This window comes from Carassius gibelio, chromosome B18, assembly GCF_023724105.1.
Source record: "Carassius gibelio isolate Cgi1373 ecotype wild population from Czech Republic chromosome B18, carGib1.2-hapl.c, whole genome shotgun sequence".
In the NCBI taxonomy this organism is placed as follows: domain Eukaryota; kingdom Metazoa; phylum Chordata; class Actinopteri; order Cypriniformes; family Cyprinidae; genus Carassius; species Carassius gibelio.
Window position 1 is genome coordinate 7528600 of NC_068413.1, and position 26610 is coordinate 7555209.

At 36.2% G+C, this 26610-nt stretch overlaps 2 protein-coding genes across 4 annotated transcripts in view; both read left to right on the forward strand.

The window, feature by feature from the left end:
- The first annotated feature begins 387 nt into the window (after positions 1-387).
- Positions 388-8632, forward strand: LOC127977717 (ubiquitin-conjugating enzyme E2 N). Its single transcript, XM_052582744.1, has 4 exons — positions 388-544; positions 4509-4755; positions 6171-6311; positions 7340-8632. The coding sequence occupies exons 1-4, from the start codon at positions 515-517 to the stop codon at positions 7384-7386; spliced, it is 465 nt and encodes a 154-aa protein (XP_052438704.1). The 5' UTR covers positions 388-514; the 3' UTR covers positions 7387-8632.
- An 859-nt stretch (positions 8633-9491) lies between these two features.
- The window catches only part of LOC127977691 (diphosphoinositol polyphosphate phosphohydrolase 3-beta), a 17522-nt gene continuing 403 nt past the window's right edge, over positions 9492-26610 (forward strand). The window contains exons 1-6 of one of the 3 annotated variants that reach the window (XM_052582698.1): positions 9868-10008; positions 19077-19233; positions 19336-19446; positions 23172-23216; positions 23411-23498; positions 25355-26610. The exon at positions 25355-26610 is cut by the window's right edge and continues 403 nt beyond it. In XM_052582698.1, coding sequence (XP_052438658.1) covers positions 19147-19233; positions 19336-19446; positions 23172-23216; positions 23411-23498; positions 25355-25560 — 537 coding nt within the window. In that variant the 5' untranslated portion in view covers positions 9868-10008; positions 19077-19146 and the 3' untranslated portion in view covers positions 25561-26610. Of the gene's footprint in view, positions 10009-19076; positions 19234-19335; positions 19447-23171; positions 23217-23410; positions 23499-25354 lie in introns of all 3 variants that reach the window. The other 2 variants (XM_052582696.1, XM_052582697.1) reach the window with 2 other exon arrangements.

A 26610-nucleotide genomic window follows, 5' to 3' on the forward strand; every position in this document is an offset into this window, starting at 1 on the left:
AAATTCATATAGGCTACAGTTTATTTGATTACGTTTATAGTTTTATGTTTTATGTCAGAATAGACTATTTCCATACTACCAATACCAGCTGTCCTGACAGTGCCATTATAATAGTTTTATAGACTGCAGATGTAGAAATGTAGCGTTAAAACAGCTTCTCTGGAGTCATTTATGTGCATATTTATCAAAAATGCTAATTTCTAACAATGATCATGCCAAATACAGAAGACGTCATCAGTAAAAACAGCACGGGAAAAGAAAAGTGTAAAAAAAAAAAAAATACTGCACAGAATAAATAACATAAAACACTTTAATCACTTGTTTTCTCTGAACGCGTGAAAGCAACAGCTTTAATTAAATACAAACTACAACTTCCATTTCATCCTCAAATTCGTCCGTTTCCGCGTCATCTGGACGCAACGCGCCGGAAGGCGTGTGTGCACTGCGTCTCCGCCGTCGATGCAAACGAAGTAAGAGGCACTGAGTCAAAGCTAAAATCCGCATTCAAGACAAGATGACAGGGTTGCCCCGCAGGATCATTAAGGTAACCGTGAATTGAGACACACTACGCATTTTTAGTCCGTCTTTTTTAAATCATAATACCACGAAATCCTTAAATAGCATTGAAACTATCAGCCAAAGAGAAGCGACAGCTGGCTTAGCGTTTGGCACTCTGTTTGTTAGCCACTTCCGTTTCGGTACATTCACTCGTCTCCCGAATATGGGTGGGTTAAAAATACATCCACCGCTGTGAAAAACGGCGAAGAGCCTGTGTCTTTTTCATTAAAATTTGCAAACCAAAATTAAAAACCCAACTAATTCCACAATAACTGAAGTGTAAATGGTCAGAGAGGCACGCTCGCGGTCATTCATTGCTTGTGCTCGAGCTGTTGTGTTTGAGCTCGCGAGCTAACCGCTCCTGGGACGCTAGCTAGGCGTAAAACTTGGCAAAATGATGGAATTTAAGAAGTCACACAATTATTTCCCCTAACGATTTCACTTATAGACAGTCATATATATATGTTTTCCTACATGCAGGATGATTATATGACCATTAAGGATACGATTATAAGCAAAACAGTTCGGCTCGGTCGCTTCCTTCAGGCTAGGGAAGCTGTTGCGTTGCTTCTGCTGCTAAATGAGCTAATGACTGCAGGCCACAAAACAGCTGTAATGCCAAATTAAATACAAGAAGAGATAATTAAATAAGACATTAATTGAAGAACAGAACATCCGCATGTTTATTCTCCCGGAATAATTAAAAGTCTAACGCTGAAATAAAGGGACCGCTCCCCAAATTTTATTTAGATTTAACTCATTGTCACCCTTGTGCATTTTCAAACCAAAAACAAAAGATGTGTGTCATTCTGGAACACTAAAGGAAATATTAGACAAAATGAAAGTCTCAGTCTCCATTCACTTTCATTTTTTAGAATAAATGCAGTTAATGTAAATGGGGTCTTGAGCTGTCAGTGTCTGATAATCCTAATCATCTCCTTATGTGTTCCACAAAAGAATGTGATAATTTTGGGAAAAACATAAAAGCAAATAACAACAGGGTATTTTTTTTATTTTCATTTAATATTTTTAAATAACTTTGCAGTGAACAGATTTGTGGCTAGTTAAATAACACAAGCGGCTTCCTCCTGATAATATCTCAACTCTGAATGCATGTTTCCTCATATTTAAGATAGATATTAAATCCATTAGAGCTGTCACTAATGCATCCCTGTGCCTCTGTACTTTTTGGGGCATATGTGGGTATTGCTAATATGTAGTACAGTGGTTCCCAAACCTCTTCTGGAGGACCCCCTGCCCTGCACATTGTGTATGTCTCCCTAATCAGACACACCCAGTTTAGTTCTCTAGTTCGAGTTGATGGGTGAAATCAGGTGTGTTGGATAAGGGATCCACTGATATAATAATATGCACCCATACATTTTTTGGTGTCAGGGAGGATACTGTTAATAAAAATGTTTTGCATCTATAAATGTATACTTCCTCAGTTTGGCAGGGAAATGAACTGACTCATGCGCGTTGGAGGGCTGTGAATGCATCCTTAATGTCCCCCAAGCATGAGACCATGACAGGGAGCCCCTCTCTTGTCTGTGTTTGCTCTGCATGGTTTTGTCTGTGGGTTAGCTGGAAAAAATGTGAGGAATTTCATTCTGAATACAATGGATATGTTAAGTTAACTGAGATAACAGTAAAAACATAGGGATAATAACATGTATATGGCTGTGCTTGGAGTTAAAATTGAATATTTTTTATTTAGCACAGACTAGACATGTGCCGGCATTTGGGTATGCAATATATTATGGTAATGAATATGCACGATATTGTTATTGTGGGCACTTCTAAATACAGTGAATAATTATATATTACAAATTATTCCAAATTTGGAATGCATTTTAAGAATACAAACCCATTGGAAACCCCATTAATACAGCAGTTGCACTACTTTCTAAAGCATACCTAAATATCCATTCAGATTTGTGTATTCGCTATGATGTTACATTTCAGTACTGTGCTAAAAGCATGAGCAATTTATCGCAACAGGAAAATTTGATACTGGCATATCCCTAGCACAGACACATCAAACTGATCAAAAGTAACCAAATCAAAAAGGTTTATAATATTGCTGTAGAGCGAATTTTTTTTTTTTCAGGATTATAAAAATATCTCTTGCTAGTTTTGTCCAGTTAAACAACTGGAAATTCTTGTAGAAGATTCTTGTTTTACAGGTTCATCATTACATAGCCCTTTGAACTTGTTTACAGGACAGGTGTGGTAGCTTTTGGGAATAGGATTGTGACACTGAGATTGTAATATCCACGTTTTGGCACAAGTTCTCAGATGCCAAGTAGACAATCTTTCAGGTGTAGTAGAGTACAGCAGTTCTCGGATGAACGACGTCTCCAGACTCAAGCATTCCACGGGTCATATCAGATTCTCATTAGTCATATATGGGTGTGAGTTTCCACAGGGCTTTAAAGTTCAGCCCCGTGTCTCTCTCATAGGACGCAAAGTGTCTGGATCTGGTTTTAGTGACTGTCAGTTTAACCCTTGAAGACTTGTTTTTAGATGCCAGATACTATATACAATGACTACATTATTTTAGGTCCAATTTTTACATGCTGAGAGTGTTCTAGAGGTAGCCACAAAAGCCCAAAATCTGTAAAAGTATGAATTATCAAATCAGTTTTCAGCTTTGCCATCGCACAAATATTTTTTTAACACATCTTCAAATAGAAAATAGTTTTTCTTTTTACTGTAGTGTTATTTTCACAATATTACAGTACTTTAGGGCAAATAAATGTAGTTTTAATGAATTCCAGGTGACTTTGAAAATCGAAATTACCTGGCATTACATGAGTTAAATTCATGTGCACACCTTTGAGATATAATACCATGATAATACTATGCTAATTTCCAAGCTACAGGACAGTGTCAAGGCTGATTATGTAATAAGAACTGTGATTTGATATTGAAATTGCCAGGCACTGTTTTTTTTTTTTTTAATGTCGTGCAAAGAGTGTTTACTGAAAACATTGTGAGTGCCTAACCAGCAGTTTTTATGGTGATGTTTGTGCCTTGGGTGATATTTACATTAAACCACTTTTCTTATTTAAGATACATAGACTTTCAGGAATCCTTTCATGGTTCAATTATTAGTGCCTAGTAGCATTTAAAACTCTGGGGTCAGTAAGTTTTAAAATGTTTTTGAAAGAAGTCTCTTATGCTTACCATGGCTGATTTTATTTGATGATAAATACAGGAAAAAAGTAAAATTGTGGAATGTTATATATACCTATTTCTAATTTAATTTATTTAAAAATATAATCTATTTCTGTGATGTCAGAGCTGAATATTTAGATGCAAGTTTTTGATGAAAAGAAAATTAAAAACAGCATTTATTAAAAAAATATTTGTCTTTACTGTCCCTTTTCATCATTAAATTGCAACTTTGCTGAATAAAAGTATTCATTTCTAGCAAAAAATTTATATATATATATATATATCAATAATAACATGCAGCAGAATTCCACAGGGATGGAACAATTTTTAACAAATTTTATGTTCAAATAATTTGATAAATACTATAGTACTTTTGTTTACCAATAAGAATCCAGGGATTTCATCTCCAGTTTTCACATTTTGCAAATTAATAGATTTAATAGATTTGAAAATTATTAATGGCCTGTAAGTCCTTGTATCACATAACCATACAGGTTTGTTTGGCATTGGAATGTGCTGTTGATGTAGGACAGTTAGTCTTCATTACATGAACATTGTGGAAGGTTACAAGGTGAAGCGATACAGTTTTTCAGTAACACAAAACGGTTGTCACTGTGCACATTAAATGTTTCTTTCTACTGATTTGTTTACTCCGATGTGTTCGACTGTCTCAGTACCAGTGCTTTGGCTAATTGCTAATTTACCGAGTGTGTAAATTCTGGATGTTCCAGTCTAATTGATCCTGTTTCCATGTGTCTGTGTGTGTGTAGGAAACACAGCGTTTGTTGGCAGAGCCGGTGCCAGGTATAAAGGCAGAGCCAGATGAGGGGAACGCTCGCTACTTCCATGTGGTCATCGCCGGACCTCAAGACTCCCCCTTCGAGGGAGGAACTTTTAAACTTGAACTCTTTCTTCCCGAAGAATATCCCATGGCAGCTCCGAAAGTACGCTTCATGACCAAAATATATCACCCCAATGTAGACAAGCTGGGAAGAATATGTCTAGATATTTTGAAAGGTGAGAGAGTGTTTTATTTCATTTTCTAAAACTTTCTAAATAACAGATCATGCGGATTTTAGTCATCTTGACCTAAGCACTAATGTCATTCTGCTATTATGGAGCATCATTTTATCTGCCATTAAAATGGCAAGATTTCTCTTTTGAAGTTAGTCAGATGATCACTAGAAGTTTCATTATTTAGGTATCACATCCTAAAGAATCTGTTTCTATATGTCACATTTGCTGTGACTTCAAACACATCATATATTTTTACATACATCACCGTTTAAAAGGTGGTGTTAGTAAGACTTTTATAATGTATTACTTGCTACATTTATTCAGCTAGGATATGTTACATAGTGATTGTAAAGACATTTAATAATGTATAATGTTGAACTATTTATTCATAAAAAAATGCTTTTCACAAAATGATAAAGAAGCACAACTGTTTTCAACATTAATTATAATAAGATCTTTCTTGGTCACCAAATTAGATTTTCAAATTATTTCTAAAATATCGTGTGACACTGAAGACTGGAGTAATGACTGCTAAAATCTGCTTTTCCATTCCAGGAATAAATGACATTTAAAAATGTAAATTTGGAATTTAAATCAAATTTCATAAGATTACTGAATTTCTTTACTTTTGAAAAATTGTGTGTGTGTGTGTGTGTGATATGGAAGATATGATGTGGTCGTGTGAGTTTCTGTGTGATGGTGAAAATTCAATAGATGAAGCTAAAAATGAGCTCGGAACAACCTTTGTTCTCAGTTCATTCATTCCTCAGTGTGAATGCTAGACTATCAGTATTTACAGTAATTATATTATAAAATTGTTTGTGTTTGTATCTGACAGCGTTTGCTCATATTAAGAGAAAACAGAAAATGGGAGAAGCAAAAGTTTTCTGAAGCAAAAACACGTACTTGAAACCCATTTAACATTTTTATCCAAATAATTCCTTGCTACATAATATTTTATTATTATTTATGTATTTTTAATTTCTGTAAGCCTGTAACAGTATTAACATAACAGTAGACAGTAAAAATGATAAATATGATTTTTTTCCCCTTCACCCGCGGTTGAAATAGGCAATAAAATGTGCTTATAAAATTTAGAAATTAGGATTTTGTCCCTTGAGTAGTCTGTGGAAGAAAAATTAATATAAGTTATGATTTCTGGGAAAAGACTCATTTTACCTTTACCTTAGAGGAATGGCAGTTTGAGTCTATTAGATTTTATAGCTCACTTATCTAACATGCATATAGTGTGAAAGATTTGCCCATTTAATCTTTTTTGGAAGATTGAGGATCTCAGATCACAGAGAATGATCTCTGCTCGACTGTCCAGGGCTGCACATATGGAAGCTAGCAGCTACTTTTCTGCTAATGCTCTTTCTCTTGTTTATCTCTCTTAATGGCATGATGTCTCACAGATAAGTGGTCTCCAGCCTTGCAGATCCGCACAGTGCTGTTATCAATCCAGGCATTACTAAGCGCTCCCAACCCTGATGATCCTCTAGCAAATGACGTCGCAGAGCAGTGGAAGTCTAACGAAGCTCAAGCCATAGAGACAGGTGGGGGCTGGTGAAAAAATTTTGTCTTATGATTCTGCCTTCCTTCTCTCAATTCTGAGGAAATATTGCAAAATATAATCTTGCATTTCTGGGAAAAACTTGTGTAATGAGTGTAACTCAAAATTCTGAGAAAAGTCAATGAAGGGTTATAAACTCAGACTTGCAAGATGTATACTTGGAATTACAAGATAGAAAGTTATAATTGCAAGATAAATATTAGAATTCAAAATACATCTCGCAACTTTTTTTTTTGACAACAGAAAAAAAAAAAAAAAAAAATTGCATTTTTTTTTTTTCGTAATTCGGACTTATTTCTCACAATTGCGAGTTCACATGTTCCATGCAAGTTCCATTCCCCGGGAACACACATACTGGTGAAAAGAAATGTGTAGGCTGAATGCACTGTAAGTCACTTTGGATTAAAGCGTCTTCTAAATGCATAAATGAAAATGTAAACATGTAAATATTCTGAGTTTATATTAAAAAAAGGTTTTAAAATTGAGAGAAAAGATCGAATTCTGAGAGAAAGTCGCATTACCGTTTAATTTATTTTATTCCATGGCGGAAACGGGCTTCCATACAATTCTAAACCTTAATGACTTGACTTCTGCAGAACACACAATATTTTAAATATTTGTCAAAATATGGAATGAATAATGGATATTGCTAATATATGTTTGTTTGTTGTAAATTCCCTTAAATCAGAGGTTTTTCCTCTGGGGGTTCAATAAGCTTTAAGAGGCCAGAGGTAGTCTGTGTGTCCCAGAGGCCTTAATCCATAATAATACTCTTGTGAAATCATTCTTATCTCATGTAGCTGCCTTCGAAGTACATTGTTTTGCTGTTCCTAATTGCTTTTTACTGTTAGTCATAATGAATTGGAAAAATCAACACCCTTTCTGTTTACACAGCTGGAGCTGAAGTCAGCTTTGTGCGGAAGATACCATGTAATTTATCTGTACATGGATTTAACTATAAGAGAAAACACTTCCGGGTATATTAACTCTGCATTTGTTTGTCTTTTTCAGCCCGAACATGGACCAGGCTTTATGCCGGACACAATATTGAAGTCTAGAAATGTAGGTGGGGAGATAAAGAGAGAGAGAGAGAGAGAGAGAGAGAGAAAGAGGAAATCAAGATTGAAAACAACTCCATGTTCTGCCAAGACCTATTCATTTTCATTTAAAGGACACAGTCTTAGGAAACAAAAAATTATGATAAACTGTAAAGAATATATTAAGACAAAAGTAAAAAAGAAAACTTCAGGCGATTTGTGATTTAAATGCACATTAGTATAAAAGTCTTTGTCCTGATTCACTGCTGTTGAGATGCATGGGCAGATGATCTACTCAAACGGCTTTTTTCACAGTGGTTGAGTATGTAGCCGCAGACTTCTGCTATGAAGCGTGCATTAAAACTCTGTCATTTGTCTGTCCTTTTTTTTTTTTTTTTTTTTTTTTTTTTTTTTTTTTTTTGGAAAGGGGGTAACTTTTTATTTCTTTTAACCTATTTTCTTCATTGCTCTTTTTTTTTATTTTTTTTTTATTATTATTATTATTATTAATGAGGAGCAGCAGACTAGCCCCCATTTAGAACACCCTTCTTTCAAACTGCAGACGTACCCTGATAGAAAACCTAGCAAAAAAGTGTTAAGTTCAGTAAAACTGAAAAGAGACGCCAGATTTTACATCACATGCAAACAGTAATTTCACCAGGGATATAGTTAAACTGGAAAGTCCTTCCACCATCACAGAAACCGATAAAGATGTAAAACCTAATGTAGACTTAATTTATGTTTTGGACTACGTGCAAGATATAGCTAGAGTGAATGGAGATTTTGCGTAATATTTCTTTTAGTATAACAATTCTGTTAATGTATCCGGTTTTAGTGTTTTGTTTTATCTATCTTGCCATCGCTGTACTAATTGCACTCTTGAAACTCCATCATTGCGTGCTTTTTATTTTTTTGTGTCCATCACAGTCCAGTGCATCGAGATTCATTTGTCTGTTTCTTCCCTTAAGCATTTATTTTGAAACGCCATGGTTGAAGGGGAGGGCTGGAGACAAATGATGAATAGTGAGGTTTTAGTAAAGGGGCGAGGGGTGGGAATGTTTGCAGAAACATTGCAAAAGATCAATAAAGGCTTTGTCTCAATTCCCACGATTGGTCTTTTGTTAAAACATAAATTTCAACTGTGTTTGTAACTTCCTACTTTCTATAGAAAGGGGAAAAAGATCCTGCTTTTTAAAATGTGATGACAACAGTCCACACACATATTTCTGTTCTTTCTGTAAATAAAAATCTGTTGATTAATAAGAAATATTTATGGTGGTGGTTTTATTATACTTTCAAGAATGACTAACACGTTAAAGGCTCTTTTGTTTTTCCATGTCTGCTGTTTTCCTGCCTTTCAGAAACCTTTCATAGGCTGGAGAAAATATTAGTCACAGCATAATGTTTACCATTACTCTAAAACAACCTGTGGTCAGTTTTATAGATTTATTTCATTTAAACAAGTACCCTATTAAATTCTGAAGATTGCTGTTGTGCTTGTATAGATGATGTCTGCATCATTAAACTTTATCAACTGTTAGTATTTTACGATTTTTATGTGGCTAAGTCAGTGTTTCCCATTTTGTTTCTCCAACAATAGTTCGTGACTCGGTTCTTTTAAGTGAGTCGGTTCTTTGACTCGCCGGAACTAGTTAAAACCGTTCGACGATTAATTATCTTGCACGTTTTAGTAATCTGATTTGTGTTGTTAAATTATTAAACAAATGGTAAACGTTTTCAGCACGTTTTATTTGTATCATTCTTTCTCCTTCGACTATAATAGGATTTTTTTCACTACTTTGGTCAAATCGTTGATTCACTCTTCGAGTCGAATCTGTCAGAAAAAAAAACTGGTTTGCAGAGAATAAGTCGGTGAGGTGTTGATTCGAGAACATCAACCCCAAAGACTTAAAATAATGAAGAAGACTTTAACATTTTTTTTTAAATCTCTTTTTGCACTCAAATGATTGCATTTATTCAGGGTACCAGCAGATGGCGCCAGTACAACATCACCATTATAACTCCGCAGCGTGGCTTTTGTCTCTAGTGTTACTTTGAGTCAATAACTGCTGACATTTGTATATAAATTATAGCGATGCAGACTTGTTTAATCCTACCCTCTTCTAACCATCGTGAATCAGTTTCCTCTTTTGTCTGGCGGCTGGGATGATTTCTCATTCATATTATCAAAAAGGGAAACGCCTATCTGTTGATAGCATCTTGGGTTTATAACGCAGATCCTCTTGCAGCTGATTTAAAGCGACTGCGCAGAGCTGGAGAGCCGCAGCAGAGGAGTGTTCACACAGCACCAACCAGCCACCATGCTCAAGACGAGAACACCACAACTCCCAGTTTCCGCTGTCAAGAGAGGAATTATGTCTTCAACGTGAGGCGCTTCTTATAAATGCAAACTGCATGATCAGCCTGGAAAATCTAGGACGACTTTCAGCTCTTGGCCTGAAAGGCAGCTGCGTTGCGCGGAGGATCCAAAAACTAGGCAACCGAGAACACTTGTATTCTTGTTTTGTTCGGAGAAAACCCCACATGATGAAATTTAAGCCCAATCAGACAAGGACATATGACGGAGAGGGCTTCAAAAAACGAGCAGCCTGTCTGTGTTTCAAGAACGATCGGGAGGACGAGGTAAAGCTGAGATAAGTGCAGATGTGCTTGGTGCTTTACGTGTAGTAGCCTACTACTACTACTACCGTCGCCTTCAGAGACGTCAGAAATAGATATTGCAAACCGTTTTTCAATTCTATTTCTTGTTACTAACTATATATTTTACAATACAATGACTATTCCTTTTATTAATGTTAGCCAACCGGTAGTGACTACTCATTGGAAGCTTATCTGGTGACACTTTACAATAAGGTCCCGTTAGTTAAACGTAGTTAGCCTAATAACTTCATTGTTAGTTGACTGACGTTAACATTTGGAACCATCCAACAGTGACAACACGTCAACTCAATTAGTTAATAGTCCCTAAATAAGTAGTGACTTGTAACTATTCCAATGCAACATTGCCATTGATTGGTATATGTATCTGTGGCAGCTATTAACTACTATCTTCTGACCTAATCCAGTTTAATAGTAACTATTCAATATACTATTGTTATTTATTAGTTACTGATATATTTAAATAGTATCCATTCCTGTTTTACTTGTACTAATACTGTACTTATTTCATTTCCTATTCAATTAAATTATATTAAATAAAATGAATACATGCATGTAGTATTATAAAAGCAGAGTATGTAACAGTAACTAATATTAATTATAAAGTAAATTTTAATTTCAAGACTTACTAATAAATTGTTCAAAATGAAAAGTTGTATCTGCTCATATTTAATTGGTGTGAGCTTTCATGAGCTATCATTTTCTTACCCTAACTAACAGGAAATTATTGTAAAGTGTGTAAGTATACCTAAATAAGTAATGGTAACATAAATGCTATTAATTTTTAAGGACAGAATGTTAAAATGGCTTGCCATATTTAATCCTTTTTAACTCCCTAAAGTAAATACGCACTGTACACCCAAGTAAAATCACAATAAGACTCTTATGGGTGGTTCTAAGGACCACTAATTCATGATTCATGTCTAGAAATGTATGACTCTGCATGGAGGACTGATGGGAGGTGTTATAATTGTGATCAATGAGATCAGCTCACTAAAAGCCAGCAGTGAGCTTTACTCCTGAGTAATGACAGCTGTCCACAACAGGTAGCAACTGACCTTCTGCTTAAGACATCATTTCTCATCCAGATCGTATCTCACAGACTAGTTGTTACCCGTTCTCCAATCGAATGTTTTCATGGTTTTTGCGGTTTAAGGTATTTGTATACTGTTTTGTAGTCTATATGAGAGAGAGAATAAACACAATGTTCTTTATTTAGCAGGGTTGTTGCCTAATATTTTATAAAATGTACTGAATCAGCCAATGCTCGTGTGAGATTTAGTTTTCAGCTAGTTTGATTGGTCTACCACAGGATTGGTAAGTATTTATGAAAACACAGACTCAGTTGAAACTGTATGTAGTTTATAGAGGCTCTATTTAGTGCGTACTAACTAAGGGTTTTGTGATTGTTTGACATGTACAGTCAATTTATATAACTTCATACATTGGGTGTTCAAAAAATCAAGAGAATAGTTACAAAGGAGAAAAAGTAATTTCCCGAACTGTAATCACTTATATTATTTACTCACCCTCATGTAGTTCTAAACCATGACTTTAGAATGGAACACAAAATAAAATACAATTTCTATTCAACCTAATTTAAAGTCTCCCGTTGAGAATTCTTAAAGAGCAGTTACTATGAAATTGATCACCCGTAACATTTTGCGACCTCCTTGAAAGTAGGTTCTGCTAAGAGTAAAAATACATTTTATTATGAAATGTGTCAGTCACAGTCGAGGTGTTCTTGACTTCTGAGATGAGGGCTTGATGTGGGTAGTGCACTCCGAAATTACAGGAAAATGCTGTTATATACACAAACACTCCCCCAGAGATGTCTTCTTTTCCTTAAATGAACTTAAACTTGATCAAACTACCAAGTCAGTGTATTTTTAATTAAGAAGTACCACTAGAGCTTTTGAAGTCTGATTACATAAGACATGCTGAGGCATGGGTGCTTCGGACTCGGAATATTCCGCATTGCAACAGGACCTGGTCTCCCAGGTCTCTCCTCCATGTGATTAGCACTGAGAGGGGGAGGAGAGGAGGTAAGTTACACTGTGTTCTGAGGCTCCAAGTGACCTATCAGCAGCAATTTATAGAACCAGAATGACAGAACTCACTGTCCCCTGACGGACTCCTTTTCCCACTTTTTATCTTTTTCTGTCTTATTGATTCAGTCGGTAGCAGTTTTGCCGTTTTTTTTTTCATACTCCTGTTTGGGGAGAATTGTACTTCTTTTGTGTGTATTTCTATTGACTCTTGATCATTTTAATAGTTGAGTAAAGGAAGTCAGTCTACTGTGGACGTCAGTACATTCCTGTCATAGCGACAGCTAGGCCGAGTACAGGCGACGACATTGCACATCCTCGAGAAGTGCACTAAGTGTGGTCCGTCAGCTACAGCAAGACTCAACAAAGACATAATAATAGCTGAATCTTCGCATTTTTCTAAGAAAGTGAAGAGGGTACTTTGCTTTTCTCATTATGTTTTGGTTGGTGTTTTGGGTGGATGTGAGGGCATTTGCACATTTTCTGAAGAAAGTGCAAAACACAATGGTGTTGATATACAGTTGGTAATGTGTTTTAATCAGTATCTGCATATCTACAAAATAAGAGTCTATATATATATATATATATATATATATATATATATATATATATATATATATATATATATATACACACACACACACACACAAATACACATAGAAGCCATCGAAACTAATAAAGAGCAATAATATGTGACCCTGGACCACAAATCCAGACTTAAGTGTAAATTTTTCGAAATGTAGATTTATACAACATCTGAAAGCTGAATACATAAGCTTTCCATTGATGTATGGTTTATTAGGATCGGTCAATATTTGGCTGAGATACAACTATTTGAAAATCTGGAATCTGAGGGTGCAAAAAAATCTAAATATTGAGAAAATCGCCTTTAAAGTTGTCCAAATGAATTCTTATCAAAGCATATTACTAATCAAAAATTACGTTTTGATATATTTACAATAGGGAATTAACAAGCTATCTTCATGAAACATGATCTTTACTTAATATCCTAATGATTTTTGGCATAAAAGAAAAATCAATAATTTTGACCCATACAATGTTTTTTTGTTTTAGTTTTTTTGGCTATTGCTAAAAATATACCCCAGCGACTTAAGACAAGTCTAATGACAAGTCACGGTTAGCCTAATGTAGCAAGGTTTTTATACACATACACACACAAATACTATATACAAGATTGTATCTACATACAATATGTATGTGTGTGTGTGTGTATATATATATATATATATATATATATATATATATATATATATATATATATATATATATATTGCATAATGTGCTGCAGCAATAGAACACTACAATAATACACTATTTCGAACACAGCTGATGATAAATCTGTGGAATTTTTTTTGCCTAATTTATCATTGAAACAATGTTACGTAAACACGGCTGGTTGATTTTTGTTTTTTGTTTTTTTTATTTATGTGGTTCTCTTGAGAGTGTGGTTTACATGTTTATTTACAACCAGAAAGAACATTGCTGGTACGGTGCTTCTGAAAAATGTGTTGGGTGTGCTTTTGGTTTGAGCCTCTGTCATTCTCTCGCCCACTTATGATTCGTATTGAATGTTGTGGCTTTGATTGTTTTCGTCTTCGGATGGAGTTGTCCTAAACAAATGTAGATTTTATAACTCTAGCTATTGTTTAAGTGTACAAACATTTATGTTAGCGATAAGCTGTAATTTCAGGTCTACCGCAAGGACCACATTCGCCTCAGGGACTTTATTGCAGTTTTTGAATTGTCAAGCTGGTTTGATAACAATAATGCCAGAGTAGTGCTGGAGTAGTCATAGCAACAATGATCCTGTTAAATGTGAACATGATACAGTGGACTGAACCTGAACAATGACCCTTAAAACAAACCAGAACGAAGCGGCACTCAGTTGTGTGCTGTACGTGACTGATTTTAAGCCATAAGCGTTTCCTCCTTTGGCTTGTGAGCTTTACCTTTCAAACTTGCAAATGAAGTGAAAGGTTTGATCTTCTGACTACATGCTGTTATGCTCGTTAGTTATTTTAGCCTGGCATTAGCTTCTCTGGTACACTAGCAACTGGAAGGTCATAGGTTCGATTCCCAGGAACACACGTGTCAATCCACTGTAAGAAGTTTTAAAGTGTTTGTGAATCTTGTAATACTTATTATAAAGTAGTCCACAAATAGTTTCAAAGACTCAAAATCTCTGGTACACTAGCAACTGTCATGGGGTCGATTCCCAGGAACACACACATGTAAGAAATTTCACAGTATTTGTGAACTAATCCATAAATACTTTCACAGACTCTCCTGATACCTCAAAAATGGCTCTGACCCTGATGCCTATTGTGACTGGAAGACAGCCACTGTTTGCTGGGGCGGAAAGATTTGCGCTCTCTTCAGTCATGTTTATGAAGATGGGGCCACACGTGCCCCACAGACTCATGCTGGGATTTAACATGTACTTCATCTTGAGTGTCAGTGGGACTCTGAACTGGGTCAGTGTGTCAGCAGATGCTCAGGACTGTGAAGGATTGGAGTAATAAAGCTAATTAATCCTTGTTTAATGGAGAAAAAGTGTGATTAATATATTAGACCGTTGTTTAGGGAATGTTATTCAAAGGAATGTGCTGGGTTTTTTATGGTATAAGACATAGAAACGGTTATCTATTTGTTTTGGCTTCCAGACAGTCCTTGATTCAGAATGTTTTCTTTATCCTTGATTTTGAACGTCATTAGCTGGAAGACTGATCTCTGAACAGCAGGGTTGTGTAACTTTTTTATCGGGATTAAAAATGCTTTAAAATTCTAATTCAGATTAAATCAGGAATATTAAAGTTAAATAAAACTAAAACTTTTTATTCAAAACACTTTATTAAACATTTCATTTCAGTAATTTTTTCGGTTATTTTATTAAGCATTTTCTTTTAGTCAAACTTGATGTACTAAAATAACAAACTGAAATAAAGTATTTCAATTTTTTTTAAACAAATGATAATAAAAATAACAAAAACTAAATAAATAGAATTTAATACAAATAAAATATAATTAAATGTATTAATGGAAACGTATGTATTAAAAGTATCTCAGTGATACAAATTCTTTTTAAGGAGGTAACAAAAATAACACTTTTATTTAAATTTGATTTAGAATGGAATGGAAAATTTGACATTTTAAATTTAAAAGTTTCATTTATAATTTTTTTTATTTACCCATAAATGTTGTCATATAACGTTTTTGTAAATTAAATATTTATATTTGAAATGCCAACTGTAGGAGTACAAGCTGTGGTAATTTAATTTATGAATTTCATAACTTCTGTTTAATTTATATACATATTCTCTAAAATGTATATACATTTATGAATTTATCTTTTTTAAACCATAACTCAATGTTATATATATAAAATCTAATTTGATGCCAGTGTATGTGTGTATATATATATATATATATATATATATATATATATATATATATATATATATCTGATGTCAGTATATATTCGTGTAAAGGTAAGGTATTGAACTTAATTTAATATAATAACCACACATGCTATAATGTAGACAACACTTTCTAAACATTAGTGCTGCCAGAAGTTTTGTTACCTTGTGGCTAAGGTTTATTAATTTCTCAGTTCCAAGGACAACTGTATCAAAATAATTAGTGAAATGGCTTTTATGGTTATCAGTGGATGGGGAATTTTACTTGCCATATCACATAGCCAAATATTGACTGCTTACTGGAATAAAAGTGCACTAATTGCTAAAAATAAAGGTGACCAAAAAAAAAAAAAAACCTTAATACTCAATATTATGTTGCTGTATTTTTCTGTTCGTATTCTTTAACAACTCACTTGAACCTGCATTTGTAGGCATATTAGGTTTTCCCAAATTAAAGCTATGACTGAGCACTGTGAAGGCTGAACCTGTGAGATTTCTCCACATCTCATGGTCACCTGGTCCGGCCGCAGCTGTTTTTGCTCCCACAACTCATATTCCAAAGCAGAGCTTGACTCTCAGCAGACAGAATCTGTCACTATGGCTGAGGCAGCTGTTGCCGGTAGTTTATTTATAAGAAGTGATTCCACAGATATACGATTGCCTTCTAGAAGAGTAGTGGAGAGTGACCGCATTCACTGAGAGTAATGCAATGGAATCGCAGTAGCTATAGCTCATTATAGAAGTAGAAGTGCAGTCATAATTAATATACAATTCAGTAAAAAATATTGCATTTGCTCTATTAACATTTTTGTAAGTGATCAAGCTTGTAATTATCTGTCAGACATCTGTTAGAACAACCAACTAACAACCGCCCAGAAAAACCTAGCAACTTTTTAGCCCCTTAAAGGAATAGTTCACCCCAAAATGAAAATTTGCTGTTAATTTACACACCCTCAGGCTAGCCAAGAACAGTAAAGATTATTTTTTTTAGCTAAAATACCACGGTCCTTGCTCTCTGACTCTGCATAGACAGCAACACAACTGACATGGTCAAAGCCCAGAAAGGTAGTAAGGACATTGTCAAAATAGTCCATGTGACATCAGTGGTTCAAACGTAATTTTATAAAGCTACAAGAATACTTTTTGTGGGCAAAGGAAACAATAGTAACAACTTTATTCAACAGCTCTTCTCTTCTATGTCAGTCTCCACTGGGCGGTCATGACAGTATCATGACATGTGTGTGATGCTGCTGATGCAGGAGCCAGCGTTCTGACATAGAACCTGGGTGCATTGTGGTTTATTTGCAAAGAGAAGAATGCACATGCATGTGTTGTGGTATTGTTATGCAATTGTAGAATGAAGTTGTTATTTTTGTTTTCGTTGCACACAAAAAGTATTCTTGTAGCTTTTAAAGTTAAGGTTGAGCCATTAATGTCACATGGATTATTTTAACGATTTACTAACTGCTTTTGGGCCTTGAACGTGGTAGTTACATTGTTGTCTTTGCAGGGTTAGAAAGCTTTCAGATTTCATCAAAAATATCTTAATTTGAAAAATACTAAACTTATTATGAAACAGATCGTTCCCGTCCTTGATGGTGATCAATTCTGTTGAGCTGCGTTAGAAGCTGTAAATTACACTACAAATATACGTCTAAAAGCCCCTTTCACACTGCCATTCCGGCAAATACAGGGGTAAAGTGTTCCTGTAATTGTTCCCTGGTCGCTAGATTTGGCACTTTCACACTGCCAGTGATGACCCGGTATATGTGCGTGCTTTCACACACAACGCTTGAAGATCCCGTAACGACACGTGACATCAGCGCGTGACGTGTAATGTACGAGTCGACAACGCTTGGCACGTTATACTTTAACTGAAGCAAGCAAACGATCTCGGCGTCAGCGCGGAAAGTGAGGAACTAACGGATCTCTGCTTCATTACAGTTTGCACATATGTTTTCGTCGCGAATGTTGATCTTCCTTCAAAACAGCCGGTAAAAGAGTCGCGCGATAACGCGCGTCATCACTTCGATACAGAATTAGATCTGGCTTTTGTTCACACAGCGCTCGTTCCGGATCGATTACCGCAATGTTACTAGGTCCCCGACCCGGGTTCAATTCGGTAATCAATTCCGGGACGTGGTTGCTTTCACACAGAAGGCGACCAGGCAATGTTACGGGAATATTGCGGGTCCGACGTGCAGTGTGAAAGGGGCTTTTGTTTACCTCTGTGTGTTACTCGGCAACCACTTTGTTGGAACCACAACTCTTTCTGAGGAACTACATTGTTTTGTGAAAGAATACTGTATATATATATATATATATATATATATATATATATATATATACACACACACATATTCATATATATATATATATACACACACACACACACACACACACACATATTCATATATATATGAATATGTGTGTGTGTGTGTGTGTGTGTGTATATGTGTGTGTATATGTGTGTGTATATATATATATATATATATATATATATATATATACATATATTATACAGTACAGACCAAAAGTTTGGACACACCTTCTCGTTCAAAGAGTTTTCTTTATTTTCATGACTATGAAAATTGTAGAGTCACACTGAAGGCATCAAGGGCTATTTGACCAAGAAGGAGAGTGATGGGGTGCATCCACAGTCACTGGACCTGAACCCAATCGAGATGGTTTGGGGTTCCACAGAAATAAAATCATATAGTAAATGATGCCAGAAATGTTTTGGTTGGACTATCACTTTAAAGGGGTCATATGATGCTTTTTTTTTTTTAAGATATTTATTTTGTGTATTTGGTGTAACAGAATATGTTGACATGCTTTAATGTTCCAAAAACTCATTATTTTTCAAATACTGTACACTATTGTAGGTCCTCTATGCCCTGCCTCTCTCAAACGCGTAGTTTTCTACAAAGTCCCTGGTTCTGCCAAGCGCAGTCTGCTCTGATTGGCCAACTGACTCAGTGCTTTGCAATTGGGTGAACACCGCAAGCACTCATTGGAAATGTAACGCCCCTTTCCATAATTGCGAGCTATGTCTTTCAAAATAAATTTAAAGACAGTTAATAATGTCCTTAGTTTTACCATCAGTTCAAGCCTTAAAGGGGAACAGATTGGCGTGACAGACACAGTGATGATGCTTGTATGTGTTTGCAGTACACAAGCCACGGACAGTTTAAACAGCTGACTCCACTGTGTGACCCTGTCTCTCTCTCTCTCTCTCTCACACGCAATGTGCAAAACTTAAGGACTCTTAAGGATTCCTAAATGCATCTACTTTCAGAAGGCCCAATAAAGTGCTTTTGCTTTTGCCTAGATGCACACAGCATCTCCCTGACATGGCTGCGGTTACTGAAACCACGCTTTCTTTCTTTGCCAGAATATTTGGGCAGCATTACTCAAATATTTACATAGTGATGTAGACGTGTGGGGGCGTGTTTGAACGAGCCGTTTTAGGAGGACATGGCAGAGTCTTAACTTTGATAAAGAATATCTCTTTGGATTTGAGACTTTAGTCTTTGCAACTCTACAGATCTTCTTCATGCACCGAGAGCTTGTAACACTCCAAAGAGAAAGGAAAAAATTAAATTGCATCATATGAAATGAGTTCAACATTTCTTCAAGAATGCCAGGAAAGTTTATCAACTGGAGGGTACTTTTGCAGATTGATGCACTGTGAGCAGTATCAGGTTAGACTCAGTTACATAATCAAGATGTTTTGACAAAGTGTTGATGAGCATTTGGATTTGGTCTATCTGAATAAGCTCTGTTTGTGAATATGTGTGTGGCAGGTGTTGCTTGTTAGCAGCAGTCGACATCCAGATCAGTGGATCGTTCCAGGAGGAGGGATGGAGCCGGAAGAGGAGCCTGGAGGAGCTGCGGTTCGAGAGGTCTATGAGGAGGTGAGATCCTTTAAAAAAAAAAAACGCTTCTACCTGTTCCTCAGAAAAAAGTCTGAATGAACCTCTAAGACCTCAACACTGTTGCAACATCATTTATAATAATAAGAAATGTGTCTTGAAAACCAAATCACCATATTAGAATGACTTATGAAGGATCTTGTGACACTGAAGACATTAAAAAATGATACCAACTCCAAACTCTTGAATGGTAATGTATTAGGGCTGGGATAAACGATTATTTTTTAAACTATTAATCTAGCGATTATTTTTTCGATGCATCGATTAATCTAACGATTAATTTTTCCAGACCGATTCGATTTCGATTATCTCCCCATTAATTGACTACTAACAATTTATACATGTTGATTTACATATCTGAACCAAAAAAAACATGAATTCCTTAACATTGCAATATATGTTTATTGCTCTTAAAATTACAATATAAAAGACTGACTAAGAATGCATTACTTTGCACTTGTAGAGATAGCATTCAATAAAACCTTGAAGCCTTGAATACACATAGCTTACTGAAACAAGCTTACTGAACACATAGGGCCTAGCTTACTGAAAAAAAGTTCTTCTTTCAGATGAAAATAACAACAACTTGATGTCTAGCATTCAATAAAAAGGTCACCCAAAATACTTGTTTAGAGCAATTGAAAGAATACGAGTGTTTTTCCCAAAAAAAAAAAAAAAAAAAAAAATGAACAGTGGGAGCCAGCAGCCTGTCGTGGAGAAAAAAATGCTCCACGTGAAACTTTGTCGTTCCGCCCTTTTTCTATCGTGTCTAATGATTGTGGTTAATATGCACGAGGGAGGGAGGGAGGCAGGGAGAGAGAGAGGAAGACAGCGCTCGTGTAGTTTGAAGACTGTGAGTGCGCGAGCGCGCGTGAAACTTAGGTGTTTCGCCCTTTTTATATCGTGTTTAATTATTTTGATTAATATGCACAAGGGAGAGAGAGAGAGCAAGAAGCGCTCGTGATGTTTGAAGACTGTGAGTGTGCGCGCGCAGCCGGGGCTCTCTCGTACGCGCCCTGTCAGGCACAGCGATCAAAGGCTTTGACAGCCTCCAAAAAAAAAAAAAAAGATCAATGCTGAAAAACCCCTGGATTGATAATATAACGTTGGACAGAATGTTGATCCGACCATCGAGTATATTTAGCGCACATAAAGTAAACGTTTTGCAAACGTTTTTTAGAGAAATAAAAACAGGTCGACGAATCGATGCGCATATTTTGCGTTGTCCCAGCCCTATAATGTATATTTAACATTAGCAAGGAATACTGTGTAGTGTAATATTAGAACAACATTCATTAATATAAGAATTATTATTTTAGTAATTTTGCAGGAATCAGGTTTAATTAATACATGTAGGAATCACAAGAGGTTCACGGAGTATTAGTAAAATTACATTTTTTCTTATCTTCACTGGTTTACTGGTTGCATCATCAGGTGGTCTGTTGGGTAATGGTGGTTCCTCAGGCTTTTGAGGGGCTGTCGACCTTGAGACCTTGCTCATGTTTAAGTGAGTTATGGGTTGCAGCTGTCCCATATCTTGTCACCAGGATTTTCTTGCTTTGCACCATGCATACTTCTTATTGCATACTTAACAGTATATTTTACTACTGTATGTGCTGTGTACTATTTTTAGAAAAGAAATATGTGACACTGTATAGCAAGCTGCAAACAGTCATCATCTCTGTAAGCCAATTTTCAATTCAGTTGTAGAAAAGAAATGTCTAAAAGAAAAATATGGTGTAATATTAGAGGAATAGTTGTCCCAAAAATGATAATCCTGTCGAATTCCTAATGCTGTTCAACATGTGCATTGCTTTCTTTTGTATTATAAAAGAAGGTATTTTAAAAGAATTCTTATTTATCCATACAATGACTATCTATTTAATATAAAAAAAACTAACGAGTAAGCTCAATTATCTAGGTTTATCTTTTAAAATGTGTTTTATGCAATTAAATTATTCATACAAAGGCCATTAAATCCTCTCATCCACACTGCATTCCATTACATTTTGCCAACACCTTTGACTCAACTGTTACAGATACCGGTATGAGAACTATGGTTATCTGATACCACCACCACCCTATAGATCCGTCGTCATTCGCAATATGCGCATGGTCCCATTTTCTGTCATCTTCAATTTAAGTGGCTTCGCTAAATGAATCTTTTCATGTCTATCTCAGCTAATGGTTATGTTGTTGGTTTCAAGGATGGGCTGTGTCATGACATTGAAGGGCCGTTGTAGAGGTTGCCAAGAGGGTAATTTGTTGACAGCTGTGAAACATTGCAGCGACATTTAGAAACCGTGTCCTGTTACCGTTGGCCTCGTTTGTCTGAAATGTACATGTCCCAGAGGTTCAAGAGTCACGGTGTTTGAACGCTTGCGGTTGCCCGTTTTAAATGCATTTAATTACTGCAGTCAGTGTTGTTTTTTTTATTGTTTTTTTTAAGTAAAATTAATTCTGGTACCCAAAACCAATAGTGACATTTACAGTAGAGCTGTACTGTATTGCATCTGACTGTATAATAAAATAAAACAGCCAGGTTGTGAGGTTTTCTTTTAATAACATGTTGAATTCTACTCAATCATTTCAAAATCGAATACTCCAGGTTTAAAATTTCAGTTGCATAATGGCATAACACACACACCAAAAAAACCCTGCACATCTAAGCCATATTTGGCCCATTTTTCCATTTTATCCTTCATGCACTAGACTTTATTTTTACTTCGAGGGATTTATTAGTTACATAATGGTTTAAAAGGTGTAACTCAAGCTATTCGCGTGTTAGGGAGACCCTGGAGGAGACCATAAACCTGTCTGTGAATTACGGCATGCACTCATGGGACCCAAACTACTACCCCTGGGGGCTTTGCCATGGGGTGGGATGTCCCAAAGAGCTCCCGTTTTTTAAAACAGGCCACTTATGAGAAGAACCCTGCCATTTTTTATGTTTGTTTAAAGGATAACCTAAAAAACGTATTGTGTCAAGTTAAATTAATGCAGATTGGCCATAAAAATGACATTTGACCTCATAAAATGTTTAAATTTGGTCCCTTTCTGGGTGACAGAATGAAAGTAGCTTTTTGTGTTTAGGGTTTGTCTAGGGCCATGCACATGTCATATGACTGTGTCAGATGAGGATACCCAGAGATGACAGAAACACGCTCAGGGTCTTTTAAATAGACAAAATCTCTCATACTCCCTGAAATCGCCCCCTGTTGTTTGTCAGTTCCGATTGTGAGCCGTCGTATCAACCCAGTTTGCGGGGTAAGCTCGGGCTGGTTGTGGCATTATGCAGTGTCTGAATGAAGACATGATGTTCCCTTGTGAGCATCATGTTGTCCGGGAATCTCCTGTGTTATGGAAACATGCAGCTCTGGTCTCACGGATCAGTGAGCCGGGGCTAATGTGTCAGCACCGGCTGGTAAGCTTCCAGAAATTCGGTGTGTTCATCTTCTTGTTAAGCCGCTGTTAACACTGATAGACTCATGCTGCAGCTTATGTCATAGCCGAAGTCATTTCCTTTTTAAAGTGCCTTAACCCCAACAAGCATCATGAATAAATTTTGATGTTAGTGTGGCCTGTTAGAAGGAACGGAATTTGAGTGCTTGTTAGTTGTTTTTTTGTGTATGACTTGCAGTTTGACCATATTTAAAACCGGAAAGGTCTCTCTAATGCTTTTTCTGTGTCTGTTCCTGCTTAAACAGGCTGGCGTGAGGGGCACCCTTGGCAGGCTACTGGGGGTGTTTGAGGTAAGACTGCCAAACTGCCTTATATAAAGTAAGACGTTACTTCAGCACGTCACTGATACTGTACTTCAATAAACAAGACTTTATTTCATAAACATTTATAAATATCTTCTCTTGACACCTTCTCAGTGCATGTTTTACTGCGTTTCACACATTGTGTGGCCATGTGATAACTTTATATCTCTCATTCTGTACAGCAGAATCAGGACAGCAAGCATCGGACCTACGTGTATGTGCTTACTGTTACAGAGACCCTGGAAGACTGGGAGGACTCGGTCAATATTGGTAAGTTGAGTAAGTTATGTGTATAAACAGTTCAGTTAGTCAATTGGGTTTACTTCGTAATTCCTCCAAGTGATTCAGATTCGCTAAAAAGAGCCAGACTGAAAGAGTCAATCGCTTGTGAATCGGATAAGACCGGTTGCACTGTATGATTTTGATTCACTAAATAGAAAGTACTCCAAAAAATCATCCATTCAGGAATCAGACTTCACTGATTGTGCTGTGTTTCAGTTTGATCAAGGTATAACAACAGTGTGACTTTTTTTGAAAGCCATTTTTAATAATTAAGTGGGATCTCAGCCATTGACTTTTTTTTATGGTAATTGAGTCCTCTAGAGGAGCTCACTTGTAACTTTACCAAAGCGACCTCTTCCCATGTCTGCAGTAAATCAACAGGGGACTTTATTTGTGTGCAAACAGCTTAGTCTGCTAACGGGACAGAATTGAAATAGTTTTAGACGAGCTTATCATAACCAGACGATTTCTTTTCCTAAGACACAACTGCTGATCTGTAAGCAGCTGTAAATATGGGGATTTACATAACGATTTTACTAAGCTATTACGGATAAAGAGCTGGCATGTGGATTAGCCCCTTAAAACCTTTTACTTACTGAACTTTTGTTGTCAGGAAGGATACACAATAATAACATTTGCCCACAGACAGCGCAATTCAAAACTTGCACTATTTGTAGATGGCGAGGAAAGAAAAAAAAACAGGTAATCCTTCACTCCCAGCAGCCGTATAAATAGACCGAAGTTTGTTCACAGAGAGGCGTGCTGTTAGCAGGGGCACAGTTGTTTTCCAGTTAGCGTCACTACACTCCCCTATCACTGGCCTCGCTCCGCCTGTACCATAGTTTCAGCTGCCAAATAGGGCACCATAACCTCAATACACAGAGTGGAAATGGGTTTACTCCACACAGGGCTGAGCAGCAAATGCAAAAAAAGGTCAATAGTGGGATTGTCAAAGTAATGACCTTTAACCTTCCTGCATATATGACATATTTAAAAGTGCTTAAAGTGAATGTTTAAGTTTCAGCACTTTGTGAGGGACTGTTTTCAGGACTATAAATACAGTGGAATGTTTGTCAGCCAGATGGTTGGGCAGCCAAACGTCTGACAAGTTCACAGTGAAGTTGACCTTCTGTACTGTATTTAAAATAAAGCTATACATTTTTTAAACCCAAGCAGCAATAACAGTAACAGTATGTTAGAAGTAAATGAAACTCTTGTGAGAACAAAATACATTTTCAGTCACCTCAGGCAATGGACAAAATGTAACAATACTCTTCGAAATAAAAGGGGATTTGTTGTAGTGCAATTGAAGAACCAGTTTGGCTTCTCTCAAGAATCTTTCTTTCTTAAAGGAATAGTTCACCCCAAAATTCAAAGTCAATGGGTGCCGTCAGAATGAGAGTCCAAACAGAGGATAAAAGCATAATCTACAAGTAATCCACAGTACACTTGATCTTGATCTGTGCATATTTCTCTCCTTATTCAGACAAGATGACTTTTTCACTGGAGAAGGCAATATTATTGATAAAGGACATTATCAGGAAGCAACGGTTTGAAGTTAAAATGTCTTGATGGGTTTGTTTTTTTACAAACATGAAGCTTTTCACCTCACAAGGTGTTAACTGATGGACTGGAGTCGTGTGGATTACTTGTGGTTTATTGTGTTGTTTTTAACAACTCTCATTCTGACGGCACCCATTCACTACAGAGGATCCAATGTGGAACGAAAGCATTCCATGGATGTTAAAAGTTCTTCATGGAACCAATAAGGAAACTTTTTTTTTTTTTTTTTTTAAAGTGTACTACTGTTAATGAAAATGTTTTGTATTGTACATGTTATTCAGGTCGGAAGCGGAAATGGTTCAAAATCGACGAGGCGATCCATGTGCTACAATGCCACAAACCTGTCCATGCGGAGTATCTCCGCAAACTCACTCCTCGCTGCTGCCCCACGAACGGCAATGCTCAGGAGCCGGTGGACACGGACGATAACGCCCCCCTCCACCAAACAGCCCCACATGACTGTGGACTACCCCATTTTCACAGATAGAACTGCCATCAGAGAGCATTGATGCAAGGGAAACTATCCTTGGACTGGAAAAGACAGTTTTGCATGTATAATTTCAATGTTTACTATTTGAACCTCTTTTTTAAGTGTAGAAATCAAAGGCTTGTTGTGAAATGCCTGCAAGTTTCTGGGTCAAAATGAACACTTTTCACTTGTAAACATGCATTTCAGGCTAAACAAGGAAGTTTTTTTGAAGATTGTGATGTTAAGTATTAAGCAAAGATTATTGGAGATGCTTGCCATGATGGACATTTTGGAAATATTATTTTACAGATGGTTTTAGGTGGAGGAACACACATGAGGGATGTGCCAAGGTTTGATTGTTTTTTGGAATGGATAACTAGGATGGTCTTTTGAAATGCTGTCTATTTATATCTAATAAATAACTAGGCATATTTGTTAGACATTGGTTATATAAAAATTCTTGATAAAGAACCAAATAATAATAACAATAATAAAACATCAAATCATGAATTCTAGAATATGTAAATAGTCTAAAAGAAGATTTGGGCTGCTTTTGATTATATTAGATGCCTTCATCACAGATATCTACCTGTAATATAGGTTTAACATGCTGTGAAGTTGAAGGTATTTTCAAAGTTTGGTCTTAAATGTGAATTTGCCACATTAAACGGTGCAATCTGATTGGCCTTCTTTCTTTTTGCACATAAAGGTTTAATTTTCCATCTCCTGTAGGGCAGAAGAACTACTTTTGAGCCACTGGCTCTTTAATTAGGTAAAACTTTAGAAAAAATATGCTCCCCGGTGTCATTGGTCCATGAAAGACTATGGAATGCAATGCGGTTTATGTTGCCTGAAGTGATATTCTGAATATTTCAGAAAAAGAGAAGGCAAAATGCCCAATGTTAACCCTAATCTATCTTGTCAAAACAGTGTTTTCTAAAGGCCACAGAAATGCAATACAATTGCATTGTCATTATATTAATAATTCTCCCATCAATAACTGAAAAAGCTGAAGAGGAATTTTATTTAATGTTGCATACTACTTTATTCAACTGGGGACTGTTCCAT

Excerpts from the sequence above, each read along its gene's own strand:
- LOC127977717 (XM_052582744.1), top strand. The coding sequence starts at position 515 with ATGACAGGGTTGCCCCGCAGGATCATTAAG. Across the intron at positions 4,756-6,170 it reads ATGTCTAGATATTTTGAAAG|ATAAGTGGTCTCCAGCCTTG; the intron begins GTGAGAGAGTGT and ends GATGTCTCACAG. Across the intron at positions 6,312-7,339 it reads AGCTCAAGCCATAGAGACAG|CCCGAACATGGACCAGGCTT; the intron begins GTGGGGGCTGGT and ends TGTCTTTTTCAG.